The sequence below is a fragment of the Scomber japonicus genome, chromosome 7 (genome assembly GCF_027409825.1).
Source record: "Scomber japonicus isolate fScoJap1 chromosome 7, fScoJap1.pri, whole genome shotgun sequence".
NCBI lineage: Eukaryota > Metazoa > Chordata > Actinopteri > Scombriformes > Scombridae > Scomber > Scomber japonicus.
In genome coordinates, this window is record NC_070584.1 from 8,894,522 (window position 1) to 8,909,166 (window position 14,645).

Genomic DNA, 14,645 nt, shown 5'->3' on the forward strand with positions numbered 1-14,645 from the left:
TTTGACCTCAGGGTGGTGCTAGAGAAAAGCTAACAGAGATTTAAAATATTTTTACATTGTATACACGAAGTTCAGCGTTATTCATCACATGAAGTACCATTCCCTAAAAACAGTTGCCAAACATCTTGTGAGGCTCTGGAGGGAGTCTACAGCCACATTGCTAGTTGTTTGGTCATAAACAAAAGGAGTAGAAGGCAGGATGTTGGTAAGGATTCATCCTCTGGTGACTATGAATATCTGTACAAAATTTCACGGCAATCCATCAATAGTTAGAGATACTTCAGTCTGGACCAAAGTGGTGGAACGACTGACCAGCCCACTCACCAAGTCCTACCACGAGATCCTCAATAAAAATGGGATAATCACTTCCAATTTAATGGTAACCTCCTTTTGTAGATCAAATTGAGATTTTGGACTGAAGGAGGCGCAAGAGGAAAACTCACAAAGTGTCAGAGAACATTTCACTGACATTTCACAGCATTCTGTGAGATTTTGGACATTTCTGGTAATGTCAGTGTGAGGGGATCACCAGAAACTCCCCCTCTGGGAACCATGAATATCCCACAGTAAATGTCACGATAATCTGGCCAGCAGTTGTTGAGAGATTTTGCTCTGAACCAAATGTTTTGACAGATGGACAAACTAAATTTCAGCTCCCTCTTCCACTGACACAAGAGGCTCTGCGTCACTAGTTTTAAATATACCACGGCCTTCACCAAAGTGAAATGATTAGTCTCACTGGATGAAACAGCAAGGTATAGCAGATGAATATTATTTATAAAACATAAGTGATAAATAATAAGCCATTTTGATGTTGCACTATTTCTTTCCTAACATTCACAGCAGGAGATTTCAGCTCCCTCTCTCCCCTGTCGGCAGGGAGTTGAAGCAGCACTCCCACTAGTGTGGCAGCAGCGTAGACGAGGACACAACGATCTCCAGTCCAGTCCTGAGGTTGAAAACCTACACGGCAGCAGCAGCAGCATCCAGCATCAGAGCAGCTCATACAGTGACAGTGGAGTGGCTGCTAATATGAGTGAGGGGTAACTGGAGTGCAGGAATAATCTCAACAACCACAGGCACTACAGATTGGTATGTTCAACACGTGCCGGCGCCGCTTTCCCCGGTAAGTCTTGCTTCCGAATCGTGCTTTGAATGGGTGACTTCGAATGACTATCTTAACATGGCTTATTACCATAAACTCACATCTGTTTTGTTGCTACGGGTTACAGCTGATGCAACAGAAAAAGAAAAAAAAAACCTGTGGAAGGATGCATTTACTGGATTTAATAGTTAGAATAAAATAGAAATACATCTGAAGTGACTTGTGCTTTATAAGTCACATGTAAGCTCTCTGGTTTGGTTTAATCTAATAATTCTACAATGGATTTATTATCTTCTTGTTCTTGTGATACTATCTGTGTCTGCTTTGGTAATTTCCATGATGGTTTAATTAGAGAACCCTGTTGGGCAAAATAACACTTAACTACATCATTTACTTTGCCTTGTTTCTAATGTGCACCACACCCACCCTGCATTACTTCATACGGGAGGAGGCAAAATGAGCACAAAGAGTCAAGTATTTTACACCAGACAGCATTATAGAAAATTTAAATGAAAAATACTCTGAAAGTCAAATGTTGGCTTTTCAGAACATTATTCTTTTGTTGAGTTTTCCCTCCAGGCTTCTATTACGACCACTTGACATCTTGGTTTTAGGTCAGGACTGAGTTATTACATTCTATAGAGCTAAGTTTCAATAGAAATATCATATAATGCGCTTCAAGGTCAGCAGATCATCACCTTTCCCATAACAGGTGACTTCACAGCACAGATGAGCTGCATTATGTAATTTGCCGAACATCTGTAGGTATGCGTGGCATCTCTCCTACCCGTTGCTCCAGATAATCCTTTCTACAATGCTTATTATCTTCTGATGTCATGCCTCTTGTTTTCTGCTTGGTATGATGTGGGATGGGTTGGTGGGTGGCCGTGACATTGTTCATTAATAGTGTTTAATATAATCCTCAGTGAGCGGGAGGTATAGGACAGAATCTGCTTTTATATTTCATTTGGCCACAGGCGAGTTTGAATTCTTTTTTTCATGTGCCCTCATAAGAGAAAAAGGTGTTGTAATCAAAGTGGTCAAAAGAGTCTCACAGTATCACAGGAAACAAGCATGACAGCCCCGACCAAAATCTGCTGTTTTCATGCTGATTTAATGACTAATTGTGAGGTGGAGGCTTAAAACGCCTCGGTGGAAATAAGCACAAAAAAAAAGAGTTGTGCTTAAAATGATCTTTTCTGTGTGTCTGACTCTGCATCTATGTGTTATCTCTCTTTCCAGCCCAGTTTACATTGTGAGCACACAAAGACTGAAATAATTGTGGGAACGCTTCCCTCAGTATAACACACCTCCAGAAGCAGACAGACACACAAACAGACATCATGGGGATTGCGGTCTACAATATCTCCTCCACTTCTGCCAGAGTGAGCTGGCCGTCGTCTCCTGGCTGCCTGGACACCTTCTACAGCGTCATGTACGACCCCAACTGGAACAGTCTGCTGATGGGCTACAAGCGCAAGACTTTCATGCACGAGGAACGCATCCCCGTCAGTCAGACCAGCACGCACCTGGCCAACCTCCTCCCTCAGACCGCCTACTTCTTGTGCGTGACATGTCAGGCTGCCAATCCGGTTCGGGACCAGTGCCAGGTGTTCAGCACTCTGACCGAGAGCAACGACGGTCACGACAGGGCCGGCTGGGAGCTCGCAATGGGTGTCTGGCTGACCTGTTGCATCTTGCTCCTGGTCATCGCTGGCATCCTGTTGTGGGGATGTCTCCACAACACCTGCTCCATCGCCAGCCAGGCTGCCGACAGCTGCAACACGGCGACCAACGCGGCCCGCCAAGACACCTCTGGATCCAGACAGCTCTACACTCCCAGTGGCAGCAGCAGTGGCGGCAGCTGTGGCAACAGCGGCGCCAAACACGCCGCCATCATGCAAACGCCGCTCCTCTCAGTGCAGACCACCGGCCACATCATTACCAAGGACCATGAACTGAGAACGCTTGCTAAGCTCTCTGGCAGCGAGCCAGTATGAATCAACTGGATTGAGGTCATCATCACAGTATTGTTGTGCACGGATTGAATTGTCTGTTGAGTGTTTTTACCCACTGATGAAATCCTGTTCGTGTTTAACAGAAATAAAAATGTTTCCATTTGAAACTCAATTGCTGAACCACTTCAAAGTTTTCAATGATGTTCAAAACATCTCAAATGTTTTGTGAATGAAAAAACCATGATCCTGTCTGCCTGTCTGTATTTGTTTGATCCACTGAATGTGAATGTTTCTCTTGTAAATAACAAGAAGCTCATGAAGGACTTTTTTTTTAAATTATGCACCATGGATATGCATTCATGTTTCTGAATTTAAACATCTACATGTTCCCACCCTTTACTTACACACACAAGACATTTCAGACATTGTTACCCATACAATGATGCTTTTCCACCAGCATCTACAATACATGTATTACTTATCTGTAGTGAATGTTCTGCAGATCATCCACTCATGAAATATAAGAAAATTCATTTAAACAAGGACAATGTTCTCTCTGTAGGTGATGATGATGATGAATAAAAATGTACTGACCTTTGACCCGTACAGATAATGGGGTTGAGCATTGGGCGGCTTGTCTCTCTGGAACTCCTGAGAGAAGGGCAGGATGGTCCGCACAAACCTGAACACAGACATCTCTAATGTAACCGACATTAAAATATGATGCACGTGATCGGAAACAGGAGGTTTAAAACACATCCAGGCACACTTGTAAAAGTTCCCTCTCCAGTCCTGCTATAGATAACCTCACAGTCGTGTTGTGTTTAAGTGGTGGAGAGATACAAAAAAGCAAAACGCTTAGACAGATTATTTCACATTTTAGCGGAAGCTCATTATATGCCGATGATATTCCATTGTCTTTTTCTTTTGAACCTTATGACAGCAATTGTCCATTTTAAATCAATGTTTAGATGCTATCAAGATTTGGATGCCAGGCAGCGGTCAGCTGAAGGCGAACAGGACAAAAGCTCTTATGATTGCTCTCGTAAATTTTATACCAAACCTCAAGCAGTATATGTACTCACTAAGTGTTTGTGTTCAGCATGACCTTTGAAATCTAGGTGTCATCTATGACCAATCCCTGTTTGGTTATCATGTTAGTTTATATGCTCATGTTTTTTTCTATTTGAGGAACATTGTTAAATTAAAATCTGTGGTGGCCAAGGTTGAGAAAGAGAGGAAATGAAAGCATGAATCATCATCTCTTTAAGATTATCAGGACACTCTTTTTATCTGTTTAAATCAAACTTCTCTGAAATGCCCAAAATGTAGTTACTCAGATTTTTACTAGAAATGACAAAAGATCACATATCAAGCCAATCTTATCCTCTCTGCACTGGCTCCCAATTAAATTTCCCATCCACCTTAAAATACTGCTGCTAGCCTATAACACCCCAGTATATTGCTGACCTCTTCTTCCTTATAAGTCCAATCAGGCTCATGGGTCTGCTGAACTTTAACTACTGGCTGTCCCACTATAAAACAAATCTATAAAAGAATGATGGCACACTCTCCCCTTATCGCTGCTATCCCTGGACTCCTATGACGTCTTTATAAAAACAGTTTTATTCAGACAGGGTTTTGATTAGCCGGTCTGAATAGTGGCTCCTCTTTATTTATTGCTTTTTCTTGTTCTTGTTTATGCGTCTCTGTCCTCCTTTGTTTGTTGCTGCTGTGATTTTAACTTGTCAGCCCTGTGCTGTTTGTTATCACTGCTATTTTTTAATATTGCCTTAAATAGTTTTTCATTAATGTAAAGCACTTTGTGATTTTGTATCTGTGAAAGGTGCAACACAAATAAACTTTACTTACATACAAGAATAAAATATGAATAGATTAAACATGAATATTTGAAGCATGTATAACACTCAAAGATGCTCAAAACACATTTTATCTGTTTATCACACATATTGTCTACTGCAGTCAGACATCTGATATCTATATGAGCAGCATATAGCCAAACAGATGATACAGTACTTGCATATGGAGATTTATCATAAATCAGACTGTGGTCCAACTTTGACACAAGAACTCGGTTGCAGGGTTTCGGACCTTTCAATAAAATAAGGCTAAAACAAGCAATTTATTTTGCTGCTATTTATAGAAATCCCTCAATTTTAAAACTCAGGACATTACGTTTTGATTAATGTAGTTGGTAATAAGTTTGCTATTTATATCTACGGGGTCAGTGGTTAAAAATGTGCTATTGGACCCTGCTGACCCTCACTGTACATGGCAGGAACCAACAAGCTCTTTCGAAAATAGATAATCAATTGATTAGTTGATTGACAGAAATAATAGGCAACAATTTTGACAGTTAACAACTTAGTTAACGTCATTTTCAAAGCAAAAACACCCCAAATATTTCTAGTGTTGGTTGGACAATATAAGCAAATAAAGTAAGCTAGGGCTTTTGGTAATTATGATAGACACTATGATATTATTATGATAGACATAGTGTGATAGGCATAGTATTAACTCCAACAGTGTAATGAGACTCCGACGGTGGTTCAAACCTGTTAGTGGAGCCGTTGTAGCAATAGTTGGGCAAGAAATCATAGTTGAGTTCCCAGAAGACGTGCAGTGTTATCCGTCCATACGGGGCTGACACATTGTGGTTGGCCTCGCGGAACATGGCATCAAAGCTGTCCAGGGTCAAGAACTTACACAGCAGCTTGTGCGTCAATCTGTTGATGTCCAAGAGCCCTTCCAGTTCCTTTAACCGAGAAAGAGACATGACAATAGTCTATAACTATGGACAAAAACACAAGGCTGCCTCTAGGAATGCACATGAATAAATGAAAGAAGCAAACACAAAAATACTGATGGAATAAAAGATAACGTTGTTTATAAGACTAAAATGAACATACCATAATTGAAGTGAGGTCCTCACTCTCAAAGCGATTGATGGCCAGCTCTAGAGACTTGTAAAGGGCAGCTGAAACCCTCTGAGTGATGAGTCTGTTCAGATCAATGGAGCGGCCTAGAAGCTGCAGTTCACAACCAGTTAGACAGGCATAGACAACAATACACCAACATAATACAGGTAGGAGTACAGAGAGGTACAGTATATGAGCATGACTGGTAAATACCTGGACATGTCTCTGCTTCAGTAGAGTCTCATAGCGGTTGGAGGCCGGCCAGGGAATGTTGGCTCCTTGGTTCTTGCAGTCGGTTCTCAGACGTTTGTCAAGCAGAAGACTGAGGGATTCAAATGAAAACAGGAAGAGTCACATACAGGGTGTAGCAGAAGTGCCAATGTGCCTATTAAACACATATTTATTCTTTAATGACGCACATTACAGTTCCCAGTGTTTTCTGTGTAATTTTACCCCACACCACAATCAAATACATGTCCCTAATGTGTTCATTTCAGTTGATTTCAAACTGGATGTTAAGTAACACTGCAAAAAGTGGATACTCTTGCAATATTTTCTCATAGATTCAATTCATTTCTTTGATACTTCTACCACATGTGACAAATATGGATATTGCAACCATTTATACATGAGTTTTAGCTATTTCACCTGTTCATCCATTACCCTTTATTACTTATTTAAACACTGTGTGCTTTACTGTTTAATTATTTCCTCTCTTTGTTAACTATTTAACTAAAAGAGGAAATACTTTTAGCTAACTAATTCTACTTCTTTGCTTCTATGCAGTTCTCAATTTTGGGTAGTTATTTTCATCTAAATACAAACATGTCAATATTTCTTTTAATCAAATTATCATTTTTAATTTCTGAAATTAGTAAAACTGAACAACTTTCCATCTTTCCACATACCCTAAAGAAAGTGTGTAAGTACCCACTGGGTCACAAGTAACCATGGTTGGGAATCAGTGCCTTAAAACTAATGCAATCCAGCACATCCATGCTAATGCTACAGTATGAAGGAAAAAACAATGGTTTTTCACCTACCTTCCTGCTAGAATCTTGTAGTAGGCAAATATTTGATCAGCCAGCTTGTAGACAAACTGATCAAAGCACAAGTTCACCTGAAATAAGCAAAGTTGAAATTAACTTCACATACACACACACCAACAAAGCTTTTTGGATTTATATTAACAGTTACCTAACTAAGAAAGCTCTGACATAATAGCAGATACTATGGACAAGTGACACTCATGTTAACACCAAATATTTGAATCTATTACCTCAGCTTCTATTTCATCGTAGAGGAACTGCTTCCTGAACTTGGTAAGGGCGTAGTGTGCACTGTCATTATATAAATCCAGAGGATACAGCACGTACCTGGAAGACAATCAAGCAAAAAAGAACATTTATACCAACAGATTCTCATTTGCATTCGGATGTGAAGAAGCACACACACACACAGGCTGAGATGGAACATAGCAACATGTTAAAAAGATAGAAAGCTAATGGATGGAGACAGCGAGGCCTCTATATTTGGGGCTGGGTAAAAACACAATTATAACTGTCATACAAAATACTCCCTGTCTTGATGACTCATTTATCTAAGTCTTTTCAGACGCGAGCACAGAAATGGAAAACTTAATTAAAATAAAGGATGTGAGTGCCCGGCTTCTCTGTTAATGTAGTTCACATATTAGCAGAACTCAATTGTTCCCATGTACTGTACAGCTGACAAGGATATTAGAGCATACATTTGAAGTTAATTTGGTTCCATGAATTATAAGTCAAATATCTATAGCATTATATCTAGCAATTTGGAGTAAATTAATGTTAATGTTTTAATTCCGGACAGTTTGCGTGTTATGGTTTATCTCTAATTTTAAGATTTTACCAGGGGGCCTGTTTGAAAATATAAGGTAAAAAGAAACAATCACTGAAGTTTGAAGCGCTAAATTTGGCTAGGAAAGGGCAAAGACACAGTGTGGCATCATTGCTCACCCAAACTTCAAACATATTTGTTTGTTTCATAGAGAAAGCAAGCTAGTGGTGCCATTACCTGACACTGACATTTTTAAATCCATTAGTTGCTACTTCACTGTATCAAAAAGTCTCATTATTTCAAAGTTAGACAACAGTTTCTCAGACAGACAACAGTGAACTTTAAATGACCATGGTCTGGAGGTGGGAGACGCTCCACACATCCATCTAGCTTAACACTACTAGGTGGATGACTCACTCAAGATAACTGTGACAATATTGGACTTTTTGTGACATTTCAGTTGGTTGTATCAGTTTGAAGTAGCTGCGTTTGACTCTCGTTTCCAACTTTTTACAGTACAGGCTCAGTGTTTTTCTCAGAACTGGGGGTGGAGGAATGTACTGTATTTGTTCTTCCTCACCATTACTGGAACTCCTACCCCCTTTCTTTGTCACATGGAGTAATGCGCACTTTATTTGTTGATGCTGCTTCAAGAGAAATTAGGAGAATTTATCTTGATGCAGTGGATCTCTAAGCTAATACAAGATCAAAGACTGTAATCTTATTTTAATTAACTGTGCAGCCCCAGATGAAGATCTTAAATTTGTTAGAAGTGTGAAGCAGTTGGAAGCAATAGAAAAATAATGTTTCCCACGCAGTCCCTGCAACGAAAAACAGATAAAAAAGATGATCATCCGTACTCCATCATGGAAGCTTCCTTGGTCTCCAGGATGTGGTCGGTGAGGATCCAGGGCATGGACATCTCAATGGGGAACTGGATCCTGCGGCCCATGGTGAGCTCCAGGAAGAACTCCCTGAACCAGAGCTGGGAGAGGTCGCAACATTGCTGCAAGGTTTCTGCATGAAGGATGTGGAGAGACACAGGTTTTATTAGAAGAGTTTAACATCACGCAGCTGTTAAACAAAAGGCTCCCAGAGGTTTACTCCTTACCGCTGAAGTTTAACAGATGGGTGTAAAAGAAGGACTCGCGGTGAAACCTCTCAATGTCCACGATGGTGGGGCCTTCAAGACTGCTGCGCAAAGTCTTCTTAGAGCCACTTTTATCAGCGATGAGAGACTCCAGCATAGTCCTCACCATGTAGAGCTGCATGTAAAATGAAAGCGGCGCACATTAAAGCCATGTATGTGATTATTTTGCTTTAAAAAGAGCCACAGGGGACTGAAATCTTATAAATGGTAGCACAGCGGAGGTTTTACGAGCCACATCACAGATCTTTCAAATACCGGTTCTAATCTTATAGGTGGGCGGCTTGTATAAAAGCCCTCCTCTCTATGTTGCTACCTACAGAATATTAACTAATTAAAAAACACCTCCACGTTAAAATGTACCTGAATATTTACCAGGAATGTGAAATGTTTCCTTGTGTTTTCTTTTCTCAGTCTAACCACAACAGCACACATGCATCTGCAGGGAGTCTGTAGTCCATTTTATTTTTGATTATAGCTCAAAATAAGCTTTGACTTCACCTCAGCGGGGGAACATTTTCTTAGACCCATTTTCATAATCTCTATCATTTACTACTGAACACTACTGGGGTTTAAAAACTGTTCGATGTAGATAAACAGAAGTGATTGTGGAGTTGGGCTTTAAAGTCCTGCACCTGAAAACAAGATTAGTTCTCGGAACCGAGCACTAAGCGGATAAATCTGGTTGGTTCATGCAACATAAGGTATGCTACAACAAAATGACAACATGTGTGAATATATAACTAAATTGTGCAGATGATTATTATTCAGAATTGTGCTTGTATGCGTTTCATTAGAGGGATTCAGGGACACGCTTTGAGAGGAAAGGCTATATAACACTACAGCTCTATGATGTGAAGAGAGAAAAATGCAGAATACAAAACAGGCTGGTTTATGAGGCATCGCAGCCAGGCCTGAGACCTTATGAGCTCGTATTATCTCCCCCTGCCCCATTATCCAGAGGTGATTCGGCTTCGACATGACACATTGGAAGGCCTGAGCTCAAATCAGGTGTGCTACAGGGGCGCTGTGAGCTTCATAAGCCTGATCAGTGTTGACTGGCAGCTGCTCGGGTCACGGTGTGTAAGACCTCTCAGAGGGGGGTGTGGGAAAGGATAACGAGAGGAATGATAAATGGGAGTCAGGGGGGTAGAGAATGAGTTAATCGGCAGAGGTGAGAGGGTGTCACCTGTGTGCTGGACGGCCCCACGGCGCGGCGAGGAACCTTGATGTCAAAACCACCCTTGGGATCTTTTTCCCCGCGGAGGGCAGGGTCGTTGTGCGGCTCGCGGCCCGTCTCCCAGTCGCAGATCGTCTTTCGGATGGCCTGGAGGACGCTGGAGTAAGATGACAAATATGGTTAGGAGCGTAGTTGTATGAGCAGAAATAGGGCAGTGGGGTTGTCAAACATTGACTTGGAGGTTTGCGTACAAGCACAAACAACTACACACACACACACAGACGGTTGCATTCAGCTTCAATGGTGAATAATGAAAGGGAAGAAGTATGAAGAAGATGAAAGCCTTGCTGCAAGGTCTGAGCAGCTCAGTAGGGTTCGATCTATTATACACTACAGAGATTTCCTGGGGAACAGCTACACAGCAGTATACTAGAGCTATGGGGGGAAATCTTCAGGAAATCAGATTTGCAATCACATTTCCAATCAGCAAACAGTGTCAAAGATGTTTACAGTAAATAAGGTTATGACAACTGTAAGACAGAACAATTATGATTTCAAAAGCAGTAGATTGCTGTCATTAACATAACAAATGTACTCTGTTCATTCAAAAAAATCAAATAAGCTCTATTCATCATTCATTCTTTGTAGTCTGTAAAAGGACATAAAAGCTTGTATTCATATTCTAACTACATTATTTGACTCTACTGCAGCACAACATTTTGTTACAATCACCCATCATGCAAAGTCTTTCCAAATTTTATGTAGATTGAATGACTTGTTTCCTCTGGAGAACTGATTGGGATTTGGTATAAAGTGAGTATGTAGAGGTGATGTGCTGACTATAACCGAAAACTTAGTGGTCATGTGATCCGCACCTCTGGATGACATTCTTCTTCTTCTTGATTGCCTGCCGCAGCGGGTCTCGCAGAGTGATTTGAGAGAAGTCCTGCAGAGCCGAGTAGATGGTGTGACGGATGGCGTGATTGAACACACTCTCCATGCGTCCCATTAACACCTGCAGCCCTTTTATCATCGCCATCACCTGGCAAAAAAAACACGACGTTCACCGATGAAAAGGCCGCTAACGAAATCAGAAATGCATGTATGCGATGAGTCACCACTGACCTCCACGAGGGCAAACTTCTCCTCGCTTGTGTAGTTGTATCTGGTGGCTCTTTCATATTCTTCTGCATTATCGGGACACTCCTTATTTGAGTACTTGTCTGTCGGATGAACCAGTTTCCAAGAGTACTGCGGGGGAAAGCCGAAAAGTTTTTAAAAATTTGAACACAGAAAAACAATTGAAAATCAAGCAATCACTTCATTAAAGCTACCAATACAAAATTCAACTTGATGACTTTGACGACTCCTGCAGCTTTAATCAGTGGCAAAAAAACTCATCAATACAGTCTCAACTAATCCACTCTATATATTTTCTTCTCTGTGCAATTTGTCCGTCCTCACCACTTCCATGACGTGGGCGCTCCACTGGGAGAGCAGCTGCATACCCTGCAGGGCCAAGTCAAACAGCTTCCTGTATTCGGAATCCGTCTTTTGGGCTTCCTGTCGCCCTGATCCAGTCACCACCTACAGGGACACAAATTAACACGCTTTCTCAGAACTCTGAAGGCCCGCTCGATAAAATCCTGACCTCCTCACAGTGCTGGTTAGACAAGATAATTGAACTATTCAGCGTTTTTCATTAAACTGACAAAATGAGAAAACCCAGTACAAAATAGCACTGTTGAGGATGTGATCATTAAAATGACTTGATATTTCTATTAGCAGCACATCAGTGATTCTGATCTGTGAGTCAGTCATTTGAATCTGCATTTGAAGCACACTTGATTGTGACCCCTGAGCAGATGTCTTGCCGCCCCATCCCTCAAATAAGAGACCTCGTTGAAAGCCTACTTTTAAAGTTGATGGATATAAAATACACTCTTGATTTCTTCTCCTTTTGTAACAGGAAAATATCAGAGATCATATAATGTACTGATCTGCTCTTCAGTTCTGTCACCTTGTGCTCATCTCAAAGACGATCTAACACCTCGCTGATGACCAACTTACAGCGGCGGCGTAGGTGTCAGGTTTCCTACTTTAAGCCCCATTACATACTAACCTCACTGTTGCTATAACGAGCCAGCTCCGAGATGAAGCGCATATGATCCTCGCGGATCTGAATCATCTGCTCACAGATGTTGTACTGGGGGCTGCTGGATATAGACGTGCAAGTCCACCTGAGGGGGGGGGGGGGGGGGGTGAGACACAGGAGAGGAGAGTGAGAAATGAGGGAAATAATAAAGGATATATTCTTGTTAAGAAAATGTGCCAATGCTGAAAAACCACCCGGGGATTTAGGGAGAAGAAAAAGAAGAAAAAAGGAGGAAGATGCTATTCAATCGCAAAATAAGGAAAGACGTGTTGGTTCGGGGATGGCTACACAGGCAATATATATTAGCTGGATCAATTCATTGTTGTTTTTATCTCTTTAGGTGAGTTGTTGATAATAAAAAAGAATTACCTTATTCTTTAAAAAAGGTATGAGGTGGTTAAACAAAAGACAGAAAAAACAAATCTTTCATTTTGTTATTAATTTGACAATCTAAATATTAAAAGACAATCTCCATGATCAAATAAAAAGGAACATTCAAACATGGTGATATAGTATATCAGTATCAAAGAAAGACATCTTTAGTTATGAGAATGTGAAGGCCAAATATGTAAAAGCATTTATCATTCAACAGTCAGTTTGAAGCTGAAATGTGTTCTTTAAAAAGGTTCCATAATCATTCCTCCTGTTCATACTGTTCATACCATTAGAAGATCACTTCATGATGCATTTACAAGGTAAGTGATGAGGTCCAACATCCACAGTCCTTCATCTGAGCTATTATCAATCAATCAATGAATATATATCTATATAGCGCCCAATCACAACACTTCTCACATAGAGCAGGTCTAGGCTGTACTCTTTAATATGATGTGTCAGCCATCCAAGTAGATATCTTTCACAGTTACTGTCTTTTTAGTGCCAAGGACACTCTTTTGAAGGAACACAAAGAGGGAATGTTATGCTTAAAAAAACTGTATCTGTGTGGCAGATGGCAGATATCCACTTAATATGACAAACTCAGCATGACAAACTGACAAGTGTTTTTGCACTGCAGGTGGCATTAGGTCAAGAAATAGATAAAGAAAAGCAAACAAACACTCTATGGTTCATTCTTCATACGTCATTACATCTACTTGGTAATTCATGTGTCTGTCAATGACCCTCACTCATAGACACATTCTGACCCTGCAGCAAAGTGCCTTTCACTCTCACCTGGATTTGTTCTCTTCAAAGTGAGCGCTGGTCTTGATGTACCTGGACAACTCAATCTGCATGTCACCGAACAAAGGAACCACCTGGAGTTGCTGTGAACACAGAGGACATGGGGAATGCATGTTTAATACCATATTAAATAACAAGGAGAACAAATTTAAAAGGAAGACTTTGCCTCAATCAAGCATTTACAGTGATGAGTGGAGTTGTAAAATGTAAAACTAAAAGTGGTCATTAGCTTGTTTTGGGGGGTATTTTATCCTTTTTTACCAATGAGAAAATGATGCACATAAAAGGCCTGTCATGTAAGACTTAACATCTCTTGAAATTCTGTCTTAATGTGTAAATGTTGATTTACCAAGAGATAGCTATAGACTACATTTTCGTAACAAGGTATGATTTGCTGGCCACAAACACTTCCTTCAGTTAATCAGTAGTACAGTCAGGTTCTCACACTTGGATCAATGTGTAATAGTGAAGGGAGGGATTTTATGGATCTACTTAATGACCACTGCACAGTAGGTACACCCTGGGGTTACTGAGGAATCATATAATTTAAAATGCAATTATAATCAAAAATCCAATTCCATGAAGATTATAGTTTTGCACGAAATATAATAGAGACCAACTGTATCCAATTTTTTTTATTCTCCCTCCTTTACTGTGTCTGGTTGCCAAGCTGCCTTATGGCTTCTTCAATATTTGTCTTTACGATTTGTATTATGATACCGCAACGTACTGTAATGTAATAAGTTACATATCCACATATACACCACCATACCTTAAAAAATTTGTCAATCTTGGTGAGGTTAATTCTCTTCTTGGCATCTAGCTTGTAGATGTTGCTGCTGTTCCCATCCATGAGGTACAAGCCAAAACCCATTACCTAAGAAGTGGAACAGTGGTTATATATAGGATGTCCATTACTTACAACATTTCTCCAGTAAATTGTTTAGACTGAGTGGGATCACAAAGGCAATCATAAGCCAATCCACGCTCGCAGGTGCGGGCCTTACTTACTTTGAGCAGCATGTGTTTCTCACTGGGAGTGAGGTACATCTTGTTCTCGTAGTAATCGACGCACAGGTTGACGATATCAGCCAGCAGCTCTTCATATCCGTTAATCACTTCCAGCTGCTGCTGCAAAGACTGGCAGACAGTACAGGACAG

General features: G+C 40.7%; 2 protein-coding genes across 2 annotated transcripts in view; one reads left to right on the forward strand and one right to left on the reverse strand.

Annotated features, from left to right (window-relative positions):
• cyfip1 (cytoplasmic FMR1 interacting protein 1) overlaps positions 1-14,645 on the reverse strand; it is a 28,046-nt gene that overhangs the window by 4,662 nt on the left and 8,739 nt on the right. Inside the window, exons 8-23 of the mRNA XM_053322732.1 lie at positions 14,496-14,624; positions 14,257-14,361; positions 13,476-13,567; positions 12,270-12,387; positions 11,612-11,734; positions 11,273-11,398; positions 11,023-11,189; positions 10,157-10,304; positions 8,932-9,085; positions 8,681-8,837; positions 7,282-7,378; positions 7,046-7,122; positions 6,216-6,324; positions 5,994-6,113; positions 5,640-5,839; positions 3,658-3,745 (exon numbers count right to left, since the gene is read on the reverse strand). Coding sequence (XP_053178707.1) covers positions 3,658-3,745; positions 5,640-5,839; positions 5,994-6,113; positions 6,216-6,324; positions 7,046-7,122; positions 7,282-7,378; positions 8,681-8,837; positions 8,932-9,085; positions 10,157-10,304; positions 11,023-11,189; positions 11,273-11,398; positions 11,612-11,734; positions 12,270-12,387; positions 13,476-13,567; positions 14,257-14,361; positions 14,496-14,624 — 2,010 coding nt within the window. The remainder of the gene's footprint in view (positions 1-3,657; positions 3,746-5,639; positions 5,840-5,993; positions 6,114-6,215; positions 6,325-7,045; positions 7,123-7,281; positions 7,379-8,680; positions 8,838-8,931; positions 9,086-10,156; positions 10,305-11,022; positions 11,190-11,272; positions 11,399-11,611; positions 11,735-12,269; positions 12,388-13,475; positions 13,568-14,256; positions 14,362-14,495; positions 14,625-14,645) is intronic.
• On the forward strand, positions 2,244-3,144 carry LOC128362090 (fibronectin type III domain-containing protein 9). Its single transcript, XM_053322740.1, has one exon. The coding sequence runs from the start codon at positions 2,449-2,451 to the stop codon at positions 3,103-3,105; it is 657 nt and encodes a 218-aa protein (XP_053178715.1). The 5' UTR covers positions 2,244-2,448; the 3' UTR covers positions 3,106-3,144.